This window comes from Lampetra fluviatilis, chromosome 19, assembly GCF_964198595.1.
Source record: "Lampetra fluviatilis chromosome 19, kcLamFluv1.1, whole genome shotgun sequence".
Taxonomy (NCBI): Eukaryota; Metazoa; Chordata; class Hyperoartia; order Petromyzontiformes; family Petromyzontidae; genus Lampetra; species Lampetra fluviatilis.
The window spans coordinates 6,523,741-6,544,413 of NC_136293.1; the positions used below are offsets into that span (position 1 = coordinate 6,523,741).

Sequence of the window (20,673 nt, forward strand, 5' to 3'; positions counted from 1 at the left end):
CAAAAGGGAGAGTTTTCTAAAGTGCTGGTGGAGTCATTATTGTCGTTTCATTTTAAATTGCAGTGTCTCTCGGTCTCACTCTAGCTGACCACTGCGGTGAAACACTTTTGCCGACTCTTACTGGTAGGAACCTCCTGGTTTCACCAGCCCACAGGGGATTAGTGTGTTCGTCCGTCCGTCGTGCAGGGAGGGGCTGGGTGGGGAGGGAAGGGTGGGGAGGGGCTGGGTGGGGAGGATGGGGAGGGGCTGGGTGGGGAGGGTGGGAGGGGTGGGGCTGGGTGGGAAGGGGCTGGTCACCCCGTGGTGCCCTTAAAAAACTCAACGTTTAACCTACTCACGTCGGCTTGTGCCCACCCTCACAGTCGGCCATATTTGCGGAATACACCACGCCGCCGTTGACCCTGGCCATTGACCGAGCAACCCAACGTTCCTACCAGCTCCCTCCGCAGGAATGTGTTCGTTCATAAGAAATGTTGGTGCGAGGGATGCACAATCACCTGCCCACAACGCTCCCCCCCTCCCTCGCCACCATCTACGCGGTCAGCCAATTCGGTGGAGTCGCCACATTTCCGTTAGCAGCAGTGGTGGCGGTGAGCAAGGCATTGCAGGGCTGCACCTCTGCGTTAACCGCCTCTCTCTGGAATCCTCATTAAGTCTGTCTCGTGCACCTGGCATAGGATCTGTGAAAACCCAGCGAGGTTAGTGGTGGGGGGGGGTGGTGTCTAGTTTTGTTGGTCCACACTGGAGCGCTTAAATTGCAATTTATCATTGTCAATGTCCGTGTAGTGTTGAGTCTGCTCGCCAGGCCATGCAGAGCAAGTGTTCCCAGGCAATTTCCTCCAAACAGTGGGACAACGAGCCGGGCGGGGGTGGCGATGGCTACGCTGCTGCACGTGGCTGCCTGTGATCCAGCGCTGCGGTTGGGAGCAGCGAGGGTTCGGTGGCACATACACACACATGGGCTGTGAAACCACCTCTTTTCCCCTGGGATCGCCAGGAGAAGGCGGGATAGCAAACGTGAACCCCACCTGCTCCGTCTGTACGGGAGTGTTTCGCCCCCTCGCAAGCACGGTCTTACGGATTCCTTCCACATATAAACACTCAATCAATTCGACGATAACACCTACATATATAGAGGACCGCAGAGCTTGGGGGGGGGGAGTTTGGCGCCGACTCACCGCATGGCTGCCCTTCGTGCTCGTCTAATGATCCTCATCCCTCCTCCGAGTCGTACTCCCTCTGTGCGAGGGAGCGAATTCCGTGTGGCGAGCTAGAAGTTGAAATTGGTGTTCTTCATCATTACTTCCAAACACTTCCTGTAGTATCTCTCCGCGTGCGTTTTCGCATTGTCCCGCGCGTCGTGCTGCACGATGTCCGACGTTTCGCTCCGCGCGCTGGGAGCTTTTGCCTCCGAACAATCGCGCGTGGCACAAGCTGAGACCGCGTTGGGGAGCGGCGCGGAAACGTGACCCGCAAGCTTAATTGGGTCTCTTGAAGAGGCTGCCAGCCACGTGGAGGGAAACGTCGGACATCGTGCCAAAACAATGCACTACCCGATCACGCGTTCCCATATACGCAGCGGTACAGCGCTTGCCGTACCGCCGGGCGCAGAGCCCCCTGAATGTGTCACTGACATGCGCCTCCTTCTACTCTTACGCTCGGGGTAGATTCTTCGCGTCTGTCATTGTTACTCTATACCTCAATGCAACCTTGAATTCATAAAGTGCCTCAGTGCAGCGACAAAAAAAAGTTTAAAAAATACGTTGTTTAACTCTTAGTACGTTTTACTGCGATAACTTACAAAAAATGTCGGCATGCGTGGTCGCTGGATGGATCGATGACGATGGCTTTTGGAGGGTGGGGTGGGGGGGGGGGCTTTATCTAGCAGTGGATAGATCGTGGGTGCTAGCGGTGCTGCTGAGAAGGGTGATTGCTTTAAAGCGTCTACTGCCGAAAAGCAATGAACCAAGAGCGATCCACCGGCTGTGTGGCTCAACGGTCGAGCGAGCGGCTCGCAATCGGAAACTCCTGGTTGGGGGGGGGGGGGGGGGATGGTGGGGGGGAATGATGGGGGGGGGCTGGTGGGGGGGAATGGTGGGGGAAAATGGTGGGGGGGTATTTTTTTTCTATGCGGAGACTCACTCCTCCCAACCATAGTAATGTGGAATTCCCACCGCCGCGAATCAGGAGAAGATGAGCATCGCCTCCATGCTCATTTGAGCAAGAAGTACCGGTAACTTCTTTTTCCTTCCTCTGCTAAAACCACCGGGGGAGAAAATTACAACAACAGCAGCCACCACAACCACCACCGCCGCCACCACCACAACAACCACAACAACCACCCGCTTCTCTTTTCGGCAGCGCGAGGATTGGGCTGCTGCCCTGAGGCGCGTGATGATCTCCCCCCCCCCCCAACTTCACCACCTATTGCGCCAAATCTTGACGGGGAAATAAATAAAGACAACCATCACCGTTTTTATGGGGAATCTTTGCGCGTACACACTCCACTGGTAACGGATGCATTGCCGGGCATTTGTTAATCGGAAACCAATTTCTGAGACGAACACTGGGAGGGGAGTGTCGTGGGCTCAGGATAGGGGCGAAGGCGGAGTGGAGGGGGAAGCGTGTGGGGGGGAGGGAGTCTCAAGGCCGCTTGTTAGCCGGAGTTACAGACCCTGCAGCCCAGAGCTGCTCCGTTGCCTCTGAAAACACTTATAGCAGATGCAGCTGATACAGTATCGATTTGACAGTCGGTGTGGGGGAGCGGGGGGAGTGGGAAACGCGGCAAGGTGGGCCGCTCTGGCTGAATAAATGTTGAACGGGTTAATGGTCTTGGCCCAGGGGGGGGTGGTGTTCTCCCTCGCCTTCAAATCCACGGCTCGTCGGCCTCGAGAAGCAAATCACGTTGCGGCGGATCTGTTGCGGCGCTGGCGGAAGGCCCCCCCCCCCCCTACTTCCCATCCTCTCCGTGCGCGGCGGTGCCCCCCCCCCCCCCTTGGTTACCGCCGCGGTTCTATCACGGGGGGGGGCGGACAAAGCAGCCACCGCAGTGCAGAGGTCGGCCGGTTAGGCTCGGATGGAAACAACGGTGGGGGGCCAGTCAAATTCCACCCCCTCCCCCCCGCTCAATACCAACACAACCGCCATTCACCACTAAGGGACGTCACCACGGCGCCTGTGCCAGGCCAGGTGCACAATGTGGCCACGTAAAATTGTCGCAGGCTCGCTGGCGGGAGGTCACGACGGGACAGACCCAGCAGGTGCCATGGGTCGACTGACTGAGATGACCGACAGATGCGCCAGTTGTTCTCCCCCGCCGTATCAACTTGTTGCGTTTTAGCAGCCCGGCGCTCCGCTCGTTGTTGTGAGAGTCGCTCCTTTGCCCTCCGTTGTTGTTGGAGGGTGACTGCCTCCCACTGACCAGTAGCATCCTTCACGAGCCTCTCCCACGGAGGCCGATCTTGACACTGCTGGTACCGGTCTTTGGCAAGCCCTCTGAGCTCCACATCCTCCCGTACCGCATCCCCCCACCCACAACCACACACCGCCTCTGTCCACCCAGCAGCAGTGTAATGGGTAGACCGTAGGTAACCAATCCACAGGTGGGGTAAACTGTGGGTAGTCCAACCTCTTTACAACATCGCTGTGGAAGAGTAGGCCAAAATACCTTCAAGATGGGGGGGGGGGGGGGAGCAGGGTGCAGGGGGAGTGTGTAGATCTCTCCCCTTTCGCGGGGAGCCTCTTCCGGTTGCAGTCGCAGTGAGCAACGCAACCATCAGCGCTGCCCCTTTGCCACGTTTGTGACCGATCTGTAATCCCCTCGCGGGCGTTAATTAAACACGGCCCGTGTGTACGCCGTGGTGGTGGTGGGGGTGGGGGGGGAGAAGCGGCTGTGGTCAAACGGAGGCGCCGATATCCTGTGACGGGCTACTAGGCTTCATTATAAAGGAACCTCGTGTTGCAATAAACGAGGCTACAGTGAATAATCAATCCCGTTTCGGCGTTCTTTACGGCCCGATGAGACGAGATTGAGACGCGCAATTGGTTCTCTCCACGGACGCGCGGGGTAGTAGCTGTGCAAATAAAATAAATTGCCTTCTTTCTTTGTTGTCGCCATATTAATCTGAGGATAATTTTTTTCAACGTAGGGCTCTTATTTCGTCAGCGTTAATGCCCCTCGTTCTTTTTCACTAATCAAATTAGCATATCCCCCCCCACCACACCCACCACCGTACAAATAAGCAAATGGCTGTTATTATCGTTTTCTCAGATGTCTTGTTGTTTGTTTCAGAGATAATTGAGCTCTGTAATATGGGCTATAAAATAAGCACGCACTGGCCAACACTTTCTGGATGGTGTCAAAGGATTTCACAGCGGGGCGCAAGATTTAGTAAGCTGGTAAATCTTATGTAACCGTTATAGCTACAAAAGCAGATCGCTGCCGCAGTGGTGTGAAGGGTTAGCAGACTGGAATTGCAATGCAGAGGTCGCCAATTTGATTCCATCGGACAAGTTCACTTAAAACCCGCCACACCGCACACTGGTCATCCTCGCAGCGGCTTTTGGCTAACCGTCGAACTAATGCGGTCACTGCATCGCGCGGCGCTTTCAGAGATGCGCTTCTGCGGCCGTCTGGAACGCTCTTGCTTCCGATATTAGGAAGCCGCTGGGAGCTGTGCACTTTCAAATCTCGATTGAAAACTAATTTCTTTAGAACCGCTTTTTGTGTTTAGTTTCTTGTCCTTCCCACGCACCTCCGATTAGCACGGTTGGCTACGTACGGTGCGAAAGAACCTCAGCATGCATACACAAGTACGCACAATTTGGGTACACCACAGTGAAGCCAATCGGCAGGTCACGTCGCGTGGCGGGGTAAAGTGCGGGGTAGTCCAACGCCTCTCGAGCAAGGGAATTGCAGGGCCCGCGCCTCTACCTCCGCCTATTTTTAAATCCGCGAGACCGAGAGCGTTGGATGATGCACAATCCGAGCCCATCGGCGGTGTCCCCGGGCTGCCCAGGCCGCCATACAGAAGGTCGATACTATATGCAGGGTGTCTCTAAAAACAAAAGCCGCCTGTCGCCTAATGAATAGCCTCTTGGCTGTATATTGATATTTTCTCACAACAGGCAGGGTTTTTGCGCTTCGTCAAGGCGCCTGCGTGCACCTAAATTGCGGGGAAACATTGCACACAGCGTGAGAGACAAACAGGTGAAGAACACGAACAGGTGATGAACAGGAACAGGTGACGAACTGGTAAAGGTGATGAACGGGAACAGGTGACGAACTGGTAAAGGTGCTGAACGGGAACAGGGGACGAACAGGAACAGGTGACGAACTGCTAAAGGTGCTGAACGGGAACAGGGGACGAACAGGAGCAGGTGACGAACTGGTAAAGGTGACGAATGGGAACAGGTGACGAACGGGAACAGGTGACGAACTGGTAAAGGTGACGAACAGGTAAAGGTGCAGCCTTGCAACTGCTTTGCTCTCAAGCACCTGCGGAAGGTACCTCCAGGAGAGGGAGTTCTAGAGAGACCCTCCAGATAGGGGGTGTCTACAGTTCGATGCTCTACGAATTATCCAGGCGACACACGCACAATAATAATGCCACATACAAACAAGGAAGTCGATAAATACATAGAATCAGCATCGGATCGCGTTGCGTTGAAAAGTATAGAGAGAGGAGATATTGAGAGTGCTGTTTTGGCCTACACTTCCACGCTAGCCAGATGGTTTTTGTGGAAGGGGTGGGAGTAACCACACTTTACCCCGCTACATACGACCTGCATATGGACTGTGGCGTTACCCATTTACATTTCAAACAATGAATATGAAATTAACAATAATCGAGACAATAAATCAGTTATTGCCCCATTAAATGCTTTTGTCATTTCGGTTTCAACGTCGTATGTAAGTGCTTATTTACCCACATATACATTTTGCCAAATCACTACAGAATGTCCAATTAATGCAGATTTGTTTAAACAAAACTGATGACATTGACAAAACCCATTAGCGTCCCGTTCACATCTCGCCTACGGTTTCAACGTGTGTCATGCTGTCAGTGCGTTCACTTAAATGTTAATAAATGGATTTGATTATTTAACAAGTCTTCCCTAATTGGGGAGGAAACCGCACTCGGCCCGCATCACAGAATTAAACATTCGCGATGTGAATTAGTAACGATACTGCGATTAACATGGTTGGCGATGTACGGTGCGAAAGAAGTTCAACATGTGTGCGTACGTACAGAATGAGGACCAGACGGAGGGACAGCTTTAGACACAAGCGCGAGGCCACACCATTCACAATCCCGTGTTCCCGCCTCTGGAAACACGGGGCTTTATCCATTATTCAACGTGAACTCTCCACTTCATCACACGATCCAGCATGTTGATACAACAAAATCATTTGTTGACCTGCAACACGCGCGGGTGCGTGCGTGTGCGTGCGTGTGCGTCTGTGTGCGTGTGATCGTTGGGGAGCGGTGGTGCGGTGGTTGGCACGCCAGAGTTCGATTAGCGCTCATGGCCAATCATCGACGATGATTATCTCAACCGGTCATGGGTCTCCTCTAGGTCTACTCAGCCTCACATGAGTACTTGGTGTGGTGTGAAAACATCGTCACTGGGGAGATGAAGGAGACCGGGTGTGATGCTGTCCAGCCACTCCCCCTTGAGCGCCATGACTGCCTTAATTTACACTCGTTTGCAGAAATGTCCCCCAAGAATCTGTTGAATTATGTTCTGTATGCGAGATCTTTGTCTTTGTGCCTGTGGCATTATACTACAGCTTAAGTTCCATTCCCAGCCACGGCTGACATAAGTTGCAAGTACAATAATATCAGAACGTGTCGTGGAGCTCCCCTAGATCCACTCGGCCTCACACGAATACTCTAACACCACTTTACTTCAACCGCCCGTGTGCCTATAGGAAGGGGAGGGATATTTTGTCTTCACCTTTGCATATCGTCTGCGCGACAGGACCTGCGGTGGTTCCAGCGCGCGCCGCCCTGCAGACTCCCATCGTGGTGGCCAAGGACCTCCCGGACGTGGCGCTGCCTTCCATGTGCTCCACCTGCACGCCCGAGTGTCAGATGTACGGCCACTCCGACAACTGCTGGATGCCGGCGGGCGGCGTCGGCGGAGAAGGGCCGGCCAAGTCGGGATCGCCGCTCTCCCCGCTCTCCTCCTATCCGCCGCCGCTGCACCGCCCCGAGTGGGACCGCCGTGACCTGGTGCCCAACGGTTCGGCGTTGTTCCACCACGGAGGTCCCAGCGGCGGCGTCGTCGGCGTCGGCGCCGGCGGGAGCGGCAACGGCGGCGGAGGAGGGGGCGGCGATGCGGTCGGCGGCGTGGGAAAGCCGAGCAGCACAAGCAATCGGCAGGCCAACTCCTACTACAACGCCTTCTACAGCAACAACTACCGCAGGCACAATGACTTTGTCAACGAGGCAGAGGAAATCCCGCTCGCACGGCCCCAAGCGTACCGACCGGCCACCATCAGCACCATGTCCAGCCCGGACTTCAACAAGGAGCTCTATTTGTAGCCAGCGTGAAAATTCCGGCCCACCGACAACTTCATAAGCCGTCACCCCCGTCACGTGTCTCTCACTGCAAGCTTTAGGCAACTCGAGGTTGCTTTAATTTAGTTTCTTGCCCCCCGCCGCCCCCACCCCTCACCCCACTCGCCGTCTCCACCACCTCGTTATTTTCAGATTTGTCCCCAGTTTTGTTTTCGTTTCGCTATAAACGATCGACGTAAAGTTTCCCACATTTTTTGTCAAATGGGCCGGTCAATAGAGCAGTTGATGTGGTTTGTTATAACTGTGGTTCACCAATGGTCCCGTGTTTTTCGGGGGTATTTCTTTTTTTAAGAAACAAAGCTGCCAATATTATTTGCTGCTGAAAGTCACATTCGGACAAGTTGGATGGATGATTTGCCAGGGTGAAGGTCGGCATTCAAACTGGCCAAATGAGAGAAGAGTCTGGTAAAAAAAAAGTTTTTATGGTCTTACCAACATTCCTACGATTTCAAGCAATCTCAAATCTCACGCATATTTTAGTTTGTTCTCACACGGAACAACACGACCTGGAATTTATCCAAGTCGCCGTCCTGAACTACGTCTGGTAAAGACGACCTTTGTGGGTAGCTAAATGGCCGTTGTATAATCATGTCAAATATTGTGTGCAGACATCAAAAGCTTTTAGGCTCAGGTAGAAATTGAAACAGAAAACCCGCTTCTATATTTTATGTAACTAGAGCGTATAGTTAAGCGCAAATAGAGAAATAAAAAAAACACATTGTGTACATTCTGTGACATCTACGATGGCGCCAGCCCAAATTTGAACCTGAAGGGGTTTTTACCTCTTTCGTTTCACTTCTGTTTTAGACGACAAGGTTTCGTTAACACGATGTTGTTTTCCTTTTGCCCAAATTACTCCTCCACCTTTAACCCTCACCCCCACCCCCCACGACGTCGCGTACGAAACTCCACCGCTCAACGGAAGGTTTTTGAAGAAAATAAAAACGACGAAAAAAAAACTCAAAGCGAGACGAAAAGGAAAGAGAAAGGAACAACAACAAGAACACACACACACACACCAAAGGATGAACTTGATTTTGACCAACAACAAGGAGCCGTTTGGCTAAAGATCAGCCTCCCCGCATTGGGCTGAACGCTGTGCCCTGACTGATGAAGCTGTGAGCAGACTGGCAGTGCCCCTCCTTGATGTCCACGTCGGTGGTGATTGTTATATATTTTTTGTTGGGTTCGGCGTTTTCTGCGCTCGCGCTATCTATCGTGGTATTTACGTATCGTAATACCTTGCCTGTACAGCGCTGTGTGTACGTGATGTATTCTGACACCACCTTGAAAACCCCACGAAAATCTGGAATTGTCTATTCTCCGTGTGGACACAATGCACATCGTATGTAAATAAGAACACCAATAACAAGACGTTGAAAAGTTGATAGGCTTTTTATTAACTTTACTTTCAAAGTGGCACGCACATATGCTTTAACATGATGTGTTGTCCTAATGATCTGAACTTTGTTCCACGTCGCGCCTGGTTTTGTTATTACTTTCACTCGTGTTCTTTTTCCCGTGCCTCGCCTAACCAACTCGGTGGCTCTGACGAGCAAGCGTCGTGTCGGACTGGTTGACGGGGCATTCAAAGTAGCGCCCTGGATCCTCGGCAAGGCGTCATCTCATCAGCTGGCGGGCCCTACTGTTGCCACTGCCACGCGCACATACGGAGTGGAACTCCTCGGCACGTTTTCATCGCCTTCCACGCGCCACCGTTTCACGCGAAACGATACAACTAAACACTCCGCTACGAGCGTCCGCATGCAGCGGCTTTACAATCAAATAAAAATTGAGACGTGAATTTAATACGATATTTATATCTATCCCGATAAAGAAATACGTACAAACAATTATGGGGTAAAATACATTATTTAAAGTTACTTTAATTTCTTATTATTGCTGTTGTTATTATTGTGATTTTTATTCGGCTTTGGAGAGCAAATAAGTCTCCAGTCGAAACCAAAACAGTGATAGAGTTTCAACTGGGCGAAGTTGAAGTGAGAATGCGGATTGTATGTATGTATGTATGTGGAACTTCTTTTGCACCGTACGTAGCCAACCGTACTAATCGGAGGTGCGGAGTAAGGACAACAAATTAAACACACGCAACAAAAAAACCCCCACCTCGAAATTGAAACCCGCAGGGGTTCCAACTCTGTTAAGTGAATTCCTTTCGGCAATGCAGAGTGGACGTGTTGTGGATGTGAGTGGCGGTGTTGGGGGGTTGGGGGGGCAGGGGGTGGCCTTAATTGGTCGCTCAACGACGAAGCTGTCGGGGTCAAGGAGGCTGATGAGGGGCAGGTCGGCAGTCGACCCCCAACGAAGCAACGTTTTCGCCAAGCGAGCGCCACGGCCGACTGCGCCGCGACTAACGCCCGAGCGTGACGCTTCTGTGGCCGCAGTTTGTCGACCCGGGCAAACTGTCCAGCCGGTTGGGGAGATATTGTGACCGGTAATTCGGCACTTGCGACGAATTAACGGCGCTGCGAGACTTCCACGTCAACCGACGGCGTCGATCGTCGGCCGAGAAGACCCCGCGCCTCGTTTTTTTTTTTTCCGCGGGAGAAGTCAGATTGCAAATCCGCGTCTCGCTCGGAGCGCTGTTTATGCCACCGCTTGTCGTGCGTGTCCGATAATCCACTCTGCCTTTTTTTTACTTTGAACGCCGTCCGCGCGAAGTTTCGGGCTATGCGAGAGCGCCCTTGCATTTGTGTTCCGTTCCCGAATTCTCACTTTGGTTCACGTTCGGCCGCGGTAAAACACCCCCCCAACCCACCCACCCCACCCTATCCGCCCCGCTCCACTAGGTCCGTGCGTGCCTACCGCACGTGGCAAGCGTGGGGGTTATCGCGCGCGATGAAGAGCCCAGCGGCCGTGCATCTTCCTATTGCCGTAACCTGTGTACAGCGAATGAAATACGACCGTTGTTAGCCCTCCGCAAGAGATAGCCTTTCGTTTCGCTTCCGTGTCTGACAACGCATTAGTTTATCGTGGTTTATACGGTGTTTCATTTCACTTACATTTTACGTTTAAAAACAACAACGACAACAACACAAGTACGGAACGCACGTACTTTGATTATCGTTTTTTTTTCTCTCTCGAAAACATAAGGCTTTCGCTTTGTTAGAAATGGTGTACAAACCGTGTATGTATATTACTGTGTAAAGTAACTGTGGAAAAAAAATGATTTAAGGTAAATACAAAAGAGGTAAAACTGCTAACCAGCTGATCGCACTCACAATAAAGTTTTGTGGCATTTAGTTGGTACCATTTGTCCGTATCTGCTCTGTGATCACACCGCCACTGTGGACTTGATTTCTCGCACTGATTATTATAATTCGCAGGACTTCCTCGATCCACTGCCGTATGAAGGCCTCCCCATGCTCTGTTAGTCACGGGGGAGTTGTTTGACCATGCTTCACCATGGTCATTGCGGGTTGGTGAAGGAGGGTGGCCCTGGACCCTTTCTGACATTAACATGGTACAATAATAATAATTCAAAGTCTTAGGTTTTTTCGGTAAGTCACGTAGGTAAAACATCAAAATTAATGAAAATAAAATTAAACAAAGATTACGACGTTTCGGAGGCAACACAAGTCTCCGTCATCAAACCTAAGAGTATGAATCCTTGCAGTCACGAAATCTTCAAATCTAGAAATAATTCAAAGTTCCAGTATTTGGCAAAGAAAGCCGCAAAGTTATTTATCAGGAGCGTCCTGCCATTCGTAAGTGTGTGGCTCCGTGTGGGAGTAAACTGTCGTTCCTGGAGCAAAGCCACGCTTAGAAGGGGGCAACACAATCGAAGCTCTGCACCGATGGATTCAAGATTCCTTTCCTTTTACCACCATATCCTGGCCACCTCACAGACCCACAACCTGCAACACTTGGTAAACAACTTGAGGTCTCCCATGCGAGTTCTAACCAGGCTCCAGCCTGCTTAGCTTCTGAGACCTGACGAAATTGGCTGTGCATTTTCGGAGAACCTTACTCCGCTGTTTCACATTCCCTTTCTCCTCTTAGCCCCTTTATGAAGCCCCTGCCTCCCTGTCACCTCCCCTTGGTGGCAACCCAAAGTGCGGGTACCTTGGCAGCCAGTTGGCGGTTCTTCCCACAATGCTCGTCGTACAACGTGCATCGGATTCAGGAAATCGAATTTGAAGTGGGGAAAAAAAACATCTCTACAAAGGACCTCCGTTAAACCCTGCCTCCCCCATACGAGGGGAGGGGGGGGGTGGTCTTCAATCAAACCACAACTACATCATATTAATAATACGAGCCTTAACATTTTTAAAAGGTCACTTTTGGCTGCGGATTTTCAAACGAATGTCAGCTCGGAGAAGGAAAAACCCGATGGGGATTTCGGTGATGTCGTGCTGCCGTGGCGGGCCTGCTTCGCGTCTCGTCACCGAGTGGCTCGGTTTCCACCGGCGTGCCAATGCGTACCGCCATGTGTGCGTGCGGTCCGACATGTCCGCCCTCCGATCTCATCGACAGGCCGACCCGCGTCCGTCTTCCGTTGACACAGATCCCCCGCTCGCTTGCACAATCTCGGGACTTTGGGCACAAAAAATTAACCCGTAAAAACAAAGTTTTTCACTATAAATCCTTTATATGCGTGGCATCGGTTTTATTTTATTATTCATTTCTGTTTTTCTTGAGTAAGAGTTTCATTTTTATCACATTGGTATTTTAAATTAAATATGAAAAAAAATATCCCTAAAGAGTGGAAAATTTTGTAAAAAAATTTCCACGGAAATAAATTGTCACGCACAACGAGTCTGTGTGCAAAATGTCAACTCGATTGGATCACGGGAAGTGGGTTAAAAACGACCGAAAGATTTGCACGGTCGTAAGCGCGCAAGCAAGCAAGTGAACTTAATATAAAGGATTTAAAAAGACATCACATCGTGTCTGATCTGGAGCTCTCGTTACTTTCACTACGATGCCCTTTTTTTCTCGTATTGTCTCTTGGATTCCTACAATCGAGAACTTCCTTCGGCCAGTTCTCACCTCTGACAAATTTCCCAATCCACATGCTTTGATTGTTCTGGGTAATCGTCACACACAGCATCATCACACGACATCCTTGACTCAGAACTTCACCAAAAGCACATCCTTTGCATTTTATGATCTATAACCATGTGGCAGCATCATCACTCACAGCGTCATCACACGCAGCAGCATCATCATGGCTGACATCCTTCCAGAACATCCTTCATTAGTATTTTTACCATTTGCGAACACGGCAATCCCCCGGTGCACTTGTGTTTCATTCTCTGGATTATTGAGACAACGACGGGCATTTGAGTCGAATGAAAACTCCGTGACAGCCAACTGAGTCGTCGGGTGCAAGACAGCGGCGCTTGGAGGATTCGCATGATTACGACCCACAACTGTGTGCGCGTGAGTGGGGTGGCTTTTCCTCACTGGACGTGAAGCCTCCAACGCAAACGCCGGGAGGCTCATCGCGTCGTGGGCGGCCGCGTGTCACTACTTCTGGGTGGTTATTGCTGACTTTTCTTTTTCTCTCCGGCTCTTCTGCCAAACGTTTTCTATTCATGTGTCTCTACTATTCATGCGTCATACTGTACGTATGAATAAAAGGCCAAGGATGTCTGTAATAACTTCAGCTTGGCTGTGGACTTTAACGTCGTTTTATGAAGAGCCAGATCGTTTGATTCACTTCGCGCGGTGTAGGAACAGAACCCAGAAATTGATGATTGCATCTTCAGAGACATTTTTTTATTAAAAAAATCTAAGTTTAAAACATAATAATGGCGTGAATGTTTGACTAACATCTGCTAGATCGGCGTATTGTTACGCCAGGTACAGCTAGTAATGTTTGTATCTCTGTCTCTTCACGCTGTACGTTAATCAGTCTGCGGATGTCGATTTTTTTCCCCGCTATTTAATGCTTTAGCCGGTTCGTGTCATGTATTATAGTCCTCGGCTGGACTTCCTGAAAAAGAGAAGATACTGTACTATATATATATTTTTTTACGACAATGGACAAAAGCAGGGGGGGTAAAGGTTTGTTGTTTTATGTTTTACTTCGTGCAGGGGGAAACTTTGGAGATTCCATTAAAGTTATGGATATTTTGTCGCGTTATTTTACTACGCGAAGTTTATTCCTCGGTTTTTTTTTCGTAAAGCAAACTCTTTGGACCACGTCAATGTATTCCCTCTATTGCCAACATTTGCTGCTACTTAATTAGCATACAGTACTGTCTTATTGGTGATCTTCTTTCGCATGACAATGGATGCCTTGATGAAGACAAACAAGACATTTCATCAGCCATAATATATCCACTGCTGGATGAAGGTTTTTTTTTTAATTCTTCCTCTCCCCCAAGCCGTCGCCATCTCTCGCGGTCTCGTGTGAGCTGATTCCGTCCCAGAAGTACTCGGAAGTCGCTCTTGACGACCTCCCTCCTTTGGCTGCCACACTCTGTGGACAGTCCCGACCACCGGCCACCGTCCCTACTTGTGCCGTGTCCTGCCCAGCACCACTCCAGTATGATGCAACAGTCAAAGTGATGCGCCTGACGTCCGCTACGTCCTCATCAACGTGCCCTCGTTTCTGTCGCGAGGCAATGCAAAGCGCGCGTCCCTCCGCGCTGCTGCGCGCACTTCTTCGGCTTCCGTTCGACTTCCGTTGTCATCGTCCACGTTTCTGATCAATGCCAAAAAACAAAAATGTTGCTTCGTGACATATCGCACCCACGGAACAGCCACGCACCTTGTGAGATCAATTTTTTTTTTTAAACTCTCGGTAAACTTCGACACGTCCTGAACTTTCTCGAGACAAGCCAAATGTAATGCATTTTGTGAACGCGAACTCTGCTCCCGCCGATTGAATGTCGTGCCAAAGACAAAGCGGGCAGTTGCATTCAATCAGATTACGCAACGATGTCTCCTCGACGCCTTCCCCCCCATCCCCTTATATCGCGCATCGGTGCACAATCCACGTTGACGCGAATAACCTTGATTTTCCACGGGCCTCTCTGTGTCACCTTGAGTCGTATTTATTAAAGTGCGCACATTCATTTAAGGGACCGCACCGGTGGCGGGAGAGAGAGAGATGAGAAAGAGAGGATGGACGCAAATACGCAGCATACTAAACCAGGATACGCCAAATAAAAGCAGGGAATGCGAGTAAAGTCGCGTTCAAACTCCTTCAAAGGCTCATTAAACAGAACGTAAAATTGCACTGCGGGTGAGTGTAGAGTACATACATCAAGGACACCGTACCGACTGTTAAATAACACAAAGCGCGTTTGCCCTCTCCGATTTGCTAAGGCGGACCACACCATGTGCCGCCAACCATTCGCCCGCGATCCAATTGCTCGGCAGTTTTTCTTAAAGCTCATCGCGTTCTCGGAAGATAAGCAGGGGCCCCCTGAGCTTGCATAGTGGCGCACTCTGCTACAACAGTTGACCACGGTGCAAGGCAAAGCGGGTTGCTGTCATAGGCTGCTGTGGCGTGGCGTGCCGTGAAGCAGAGAGGGGTAAACGAGAGGGGAAGAATTCACCTCCGTATTGAACTTCTCACCGCCCTTCGTCAACACGCAACGGACCAGCGGAGTGAAGTCGGGGACCAAAAATAACGAGCCGCCCCGCAAGAAAAAAAAACCTGCACGGCGTGGGGACTCGGTAAAGGTGCCAACGTTGGATCAACGTTGGCACGTGGTTCAGAACCGTTGGATCAACGTTAGCGCAACGTTTCGTCTTTGCTGGGGGAGAGGCTCTCGTGCAGCGGTGGATTGACGGCGAGGCGGTGAACGCGCACGCGATATATTTCAAGGCGGGTGAACGCCACCATTGCCTAAAGGATTCCGTGCGCGTGTCGTTTCGTTAACTTCCCCCCGGAAACGTAACGCTGCGTTCTGTCGACGCTTTGAAACAAAGTGAGTTTCGATTTAAAGCTTTCGTGACTGCAGGGATTCATCTTCTTGGTTCTTTCGGTAAAGTCACGTAGAATGGAAATAATAAAATAAAACACAATAAAAGCATTATTAATAGAATAATAAAATAAAACACAATTAAATAATTATGTTATTGTGTTTTATTTTATTATTTTATTATTTCCATTTTACGTGACTTTACCGAAAGAACCAAGAAGATGAAAGTGAGTTTCCCCTGCTCCAGTGAGCGGCGAGGCGGTGGCTCATCTCCTCCCGGTGATCTCAAGAATGATTCCAACCCGGAACGCGCCGCTCCCGCCGCAGAACTCCTCTCGTCCTCTACAAGCTGCCCTGTGCAAAGAGCCAATGGTGCAAACTCCTCGTTCCTATGACGGGGGCGAATCTCTCTCATTTATGTTGAAAGTTTCGTTTAGTTTGTTGTTGTTGTTCTTGCTGTATCTTGTTAGCGGGCCAGCATCACGCTGCGCTGACTGCCATCTCATGCCGTGCTCGAAGGCGCGAATTTGTCTCCCGCTCTGTTACCCGGATCGCTTCTGTTGCGAAAACTTCTGCTGCTGTTTACACTCAAGCAGCCACCGCTTGCTGTTGCAATTACAGCTGATGTTGTGAATTTGTCACAGCTGGTGACGCCATTGGTGTTGCTCTATGTGTTGTTTTGCTGCTGCTGCTGTTATTGCTTTGCTTGACTTCACCCTGGCTGTTGTTATGGTTGCTGTGCCGGGTGAATGACATTAATGCGAAACAAATGCCACGTGACCTTGCACTTCCCCCCCCCCCTCAAATCAACCCGTCCATCCCTCCTCGTACCGTAGGTCTCTGTTACGTCCTATTCAGAACCTTTCTCAACTGTAAACGTGTCTGATTCTTTTTTGATCATAACTCTAGCGGGGGCAGATGGAATCAGACCTGTGACTGATTCTCTGTGTGGTGCAAGACGTGTGCTTAACACATCAAAGCCTACAATGCGCGCGCACAAACGCGCACAGGACAAAGATCCCCCGTATAGCTTCCACAGACTGTTGGGAAAAGTACTATTATTAGCGAAACCTCATTAAGGCACACGATAGGGTGGTCTGGTAAAGACGACGCCCGACCGCCTTTGTTTCCCTAGTGTTTTTTTCCCAGGACTGGTTCAGATACCACTTACCACTATTGTTAGCCGTGACCTGAAATGGAACGCTGGTCATTGGGTTCGTAGTGTAATGTGCTAACCACTACGGTGCAGCTCCCCAAACACAAATAATAATAAACATTGCTTCTAATAGACTGTCAGAATGGTATTATCGGGGCCGTTGTAGAGTGGTTCGACCACTGCTCTACGAAGCCGGCGACTTGCGTTCGATTCCCGCTCACAGACAACATCGAAGATACATCTTTGAACCGGTGCTGGGCCTCCCCTAGGTCGACTCAGCCTTCAATGAGCGCCTGGTGCGGTGTGCAGAAATCAGCATCGGGGAGACAAAGGCAACCGGGAGCGGTGCTGGCCACCCACCCCCTCGTGTGCCGTGCTTTTAATAGGTGCTCGCTAACAGTACAGGCATACAACCACACACATGTACGGACAGTCGCTACACGCACACACAAGTGCGTGTAGCTCTGGGAAATGCCATGGAGGCAGTCTGCATGTTAATCCAAAACCATACATTACCCTGCATGTGTAAGTGTGCAAATACGCACACAGGCACACACACACACATACAGGCTCAGCATTTAAATTCAATGCAGTGCAGTGGAAAGTCAGTGAGTCGTGAAATCAGGATGCTAGTTTGCACAGTGCAAGTCATTACGCAAATTTGTCATGAGATAATGCAATCAAAACATTTGCCAATGGGAGTCATATACCCACAGAATAAATGAAATAAACTAAGGGCGTACAATGGCTACGGACCTAATCGCGTATTTTATTGTCGAACGCATTCCGTTTTGTCATATCGAATGATTGTCAGAGGTAAGGAAAATCACAGTGCGCGGCTGTGCCACATTGCAATGGGGGGAAGAGATGAAAAGCTCCGTCCACACACACGCACACTCGAGCCTCTGCCACAGCACGAATAGCAACTACTCACCGCGCCCGTCAATAACTTTGTGGGCCCTTAAAAGGGGGGAAAAAAACAATGGTGTTGATCATAATCAACGATTTTTGGGTTTAGATCGCGTTATTTATAAATGTGTCGTAACCCTCCACCACCCGACACGGCCAATCAGTAAAAAAAAAGTGTCACGTTGACAAAAGACAAATAGTTCACTGCTTTAGCCCACCGGTGTGTTGAAGCGTGAAACCACAACATTTACAATTTGAGTACGACGTTTCGCTGGTAATTGCATCCAGCATCATCGGGCAATTCGCCAGAATGGTGAGGCTCTGCTGTGTCTCTCGTTCTTATATAGAGCAGCAGCAGGGTGACGTCATCATTAACTCATTAACTCATCAGGTGCAAAGATTTGAGGGGGGGGGTTATTGTAATTATATACTTGATTTGTCTTTTGTCAACGTGACACTTTTTTTACTGATTGGCCGTGTCGGGTGGTGGAGGGTTACGACACATTTATAAATAACGCGATCTAAACCCAAAAATCGTTGATTATGAACAATATTGGTCGCGAAAGCCTACGTGTTAAATGGTGTTGATGTTTGGAGGAATGGCTCTCATTCATAGCAGAGAGATGAAGAATGTATCTGGGATCTCTGCCATGCAGAAGGGCCTTTGCACTGAACGCCACTTATTTCATGTATGTTGCGTCTTCCTTTCAAAGGCAGCGTCATTGTGCAACAAAGCGTCGAGTGACGCAAGCTCGGAATCGCATTGAGAGACAGAAAGAGAGAGGAACACGCGGATTAGAGAACACACGATGGCCAAGACTAATGGCAGAGCGGGGAGAGCCAAGGAAGGGAATACGCCGGATAGAGGGTGAACTTCTTTCGCACCGTACGTAGCCAACCGTACTAACTGGAGTTGTTTACACATCGCACCAGGTACCTGTACTCGTTTGAGGCTGACCCCACCTAAGGGGAGGGGGTTGGCAGGACCGGTTTGGATAATCGCCACCGGTGTTGGCCGTGAGCGAGAATCGAACTCGGGTGGCCGGGTTCGTCGTGCCGCGCGCGATAAACCGCGCCACCACCCTCTCCCCCGCCGCACCACTTGCGAACTCAGCGTCTCAAACATCGCGGTGGTTATATAACAGCAGCGTTGGGGGCTGCTTTAAACCGGCGGGGGGACGGGGGGAGCGATGGGAGGATACATTGTCGCAAATAAAATGCACCGTGTGACCTCCGGTGTGGTGGTAATCCGTGCCCTCGGCAGCGACCGTGACAAGGTAAGGCGAAGAAGAAGATTTCCCTACACAATTCATAATCAACGATTTTTGGGTTTAGATCGCGTTATTTATAAATGTGTCGTAACCCTCCACCACCCGACACGGCCAATCAGTAAAAAAAGTGTCACGTTGACAAAAGACAAATAGTTCACTGCTTTAGCCCACCGGTGTGTTGAAGCGTGAAACCACAACATTTACAATTTGAGTACGACGTTTCGCTGGTAATTGCATCCAGCATCATCGGGCAATTCGCCAGAATGGTGAGGCTCTGCTGTGTCTCCCGTTCTTATATAGAGCAGCAGCAGGGTGACGTCATCATTAACTCATTAACTCATCAATTACCAGCGAAACGTCGTACTCAAATTGTAAATGTTGTGGTTTCACGCTTCAACACACCGGTGGGCTAAAGCAGTGAACTATTTGTCTTTTGTCAACGTGACACTTTTTTTACTGATTGGCCGTGTCGGGTGGTGGAGGGTTACGACACATTTATAAATAACGCGATCTAAACCCAAAAATCGTTGATTATGAACAATATTGGTCGCGAAAGCCTACGTGTTAAAATTCCCTACACAAAGCGGGCGATCTGCCCCCGTGACCCCCCCCCCCCGCCGGTGGGACCCGGGGCGGACCGCGCGGAGGAGGCAAAGTTCAGCAGCAATTCCCCCGCGCGCAATGGAAACAGCTCGGGCAATGAGCCCCACGTGGGCCACCCACAATCCGCCACACAATGCAGACGAATAACCGACCGAATGAATGCGCCTGCGCGCGATGACATTGAGAACTCCGGCACGCGTTGGCGGGCGCCTGCTTGTTTCTTAGTGTCCCAGTCACTTCACTTGGGACACCCTTCAACCTTCAGCGTGAGACTCGTGGGGGCACCTTGGATTAAAAAAGTAAGCCTCTCATGGGCAAACAATGGATCATGCAGCGGAGGAACAAATTTAATGAACTGCCGTGTCGAGCATCGCCCGTGTAGCCGACGAAGGGCTGTTGGCTGAGCGGGTTTCTCTGAGCAAACAACCAACACGAGGGAGACTGCTATGGCCAACACCACGGCGTGATCGCACAGTGGTTACTCATTTTAGGCTGAGCAGACCTTTGGAGGCACAGGACCGGTTCGGGACCGGGTTCACGCCGCAGTTGCGCTTAACCGGACTACTGCCACTGCTGCATTGGCGCTCGCACACGCGCGTGTGTTTGTGAGCGTGTCGGCAGCGGTGGGTGCAGTGGTGAGCGGGCTGATCTACGAAACCGGGCGAACCCGTAGTTCGCGATTCCCGCTCAGGGCGAACATCGGTGACAACGTTTAACACGTGGACTTTCGCGACCAATATCAATAATACAGGTTTTTTTTTGGGGGGGGGGAGGGTATATCACGTAAATATAAATGTGTCGTTAAAACCCACCAGAGCAAATCCACAGATTTGGATCATGGAGCGGAGGATGTCGTCGCTCCATCTCTGCGGTGGTTTCGTTCACGGAGCATCTTCGTCTTTGGCTGCCACTGCATCGTTCATCCCCGACCACCGGGGCCATCGTTGCTTGCGGCGACGCATCCTGCCCACGGCACCAACCTACCATCTCACACATTCAACGCGGTGTCCAACTCGGACGTGTGCTGTAAATCCACGTGTTCCTCTTCTCTCTCTGCCTGTCAATATCGTTCCCAGTGTTCACCTCTCCGGATGAGGATCAATGCGATGATGTATGTCACCGACGGAGACTTCCTCATCCCCATGCTCCTCTTCCTGTCTCTGAGTGTAATTGCAAATCCACAAATTTGCACTTGCACTCACCGGTGTTGCTGTACTCGTATCGAATTGGTAAAACATTACTCA

The 20,673-nt window shown here is 50.6% G+C and overlaps 1 protein-coding gene across 4 annotated transcripts in view; it reads left to right on the forward strand.

The window, feature by feature from the left end:
* The window catches only part of LOC144937583 (protocadherin-9-like), a 134,798-nt gene extending 123,960 nt beyond the window's left edge, over positions 1-10,838 (forward strand). For 3 of the 4 annotated variants that reach the window (XM_078864888.1, XM_078864889.1, XM_078864890.1), the window contains exon 4: positions 6,985-10,838. In XM_078864888.1, the coding sequence (XP_078721014.1) occupies positions 6,985-7,550 (566 nt within the window). In that variant the 3' untranslated portion in view covers positions 7,551-10,838. The remainder of the gene's footprint in view (positions 1-6,984) is intronic. The other variant, XM_078864891.1, reaches the window with a different exon arrangement.
* The last annotated feature ends 9,835 nt before the right edge of the window (positions 10,839-20,673 follow it).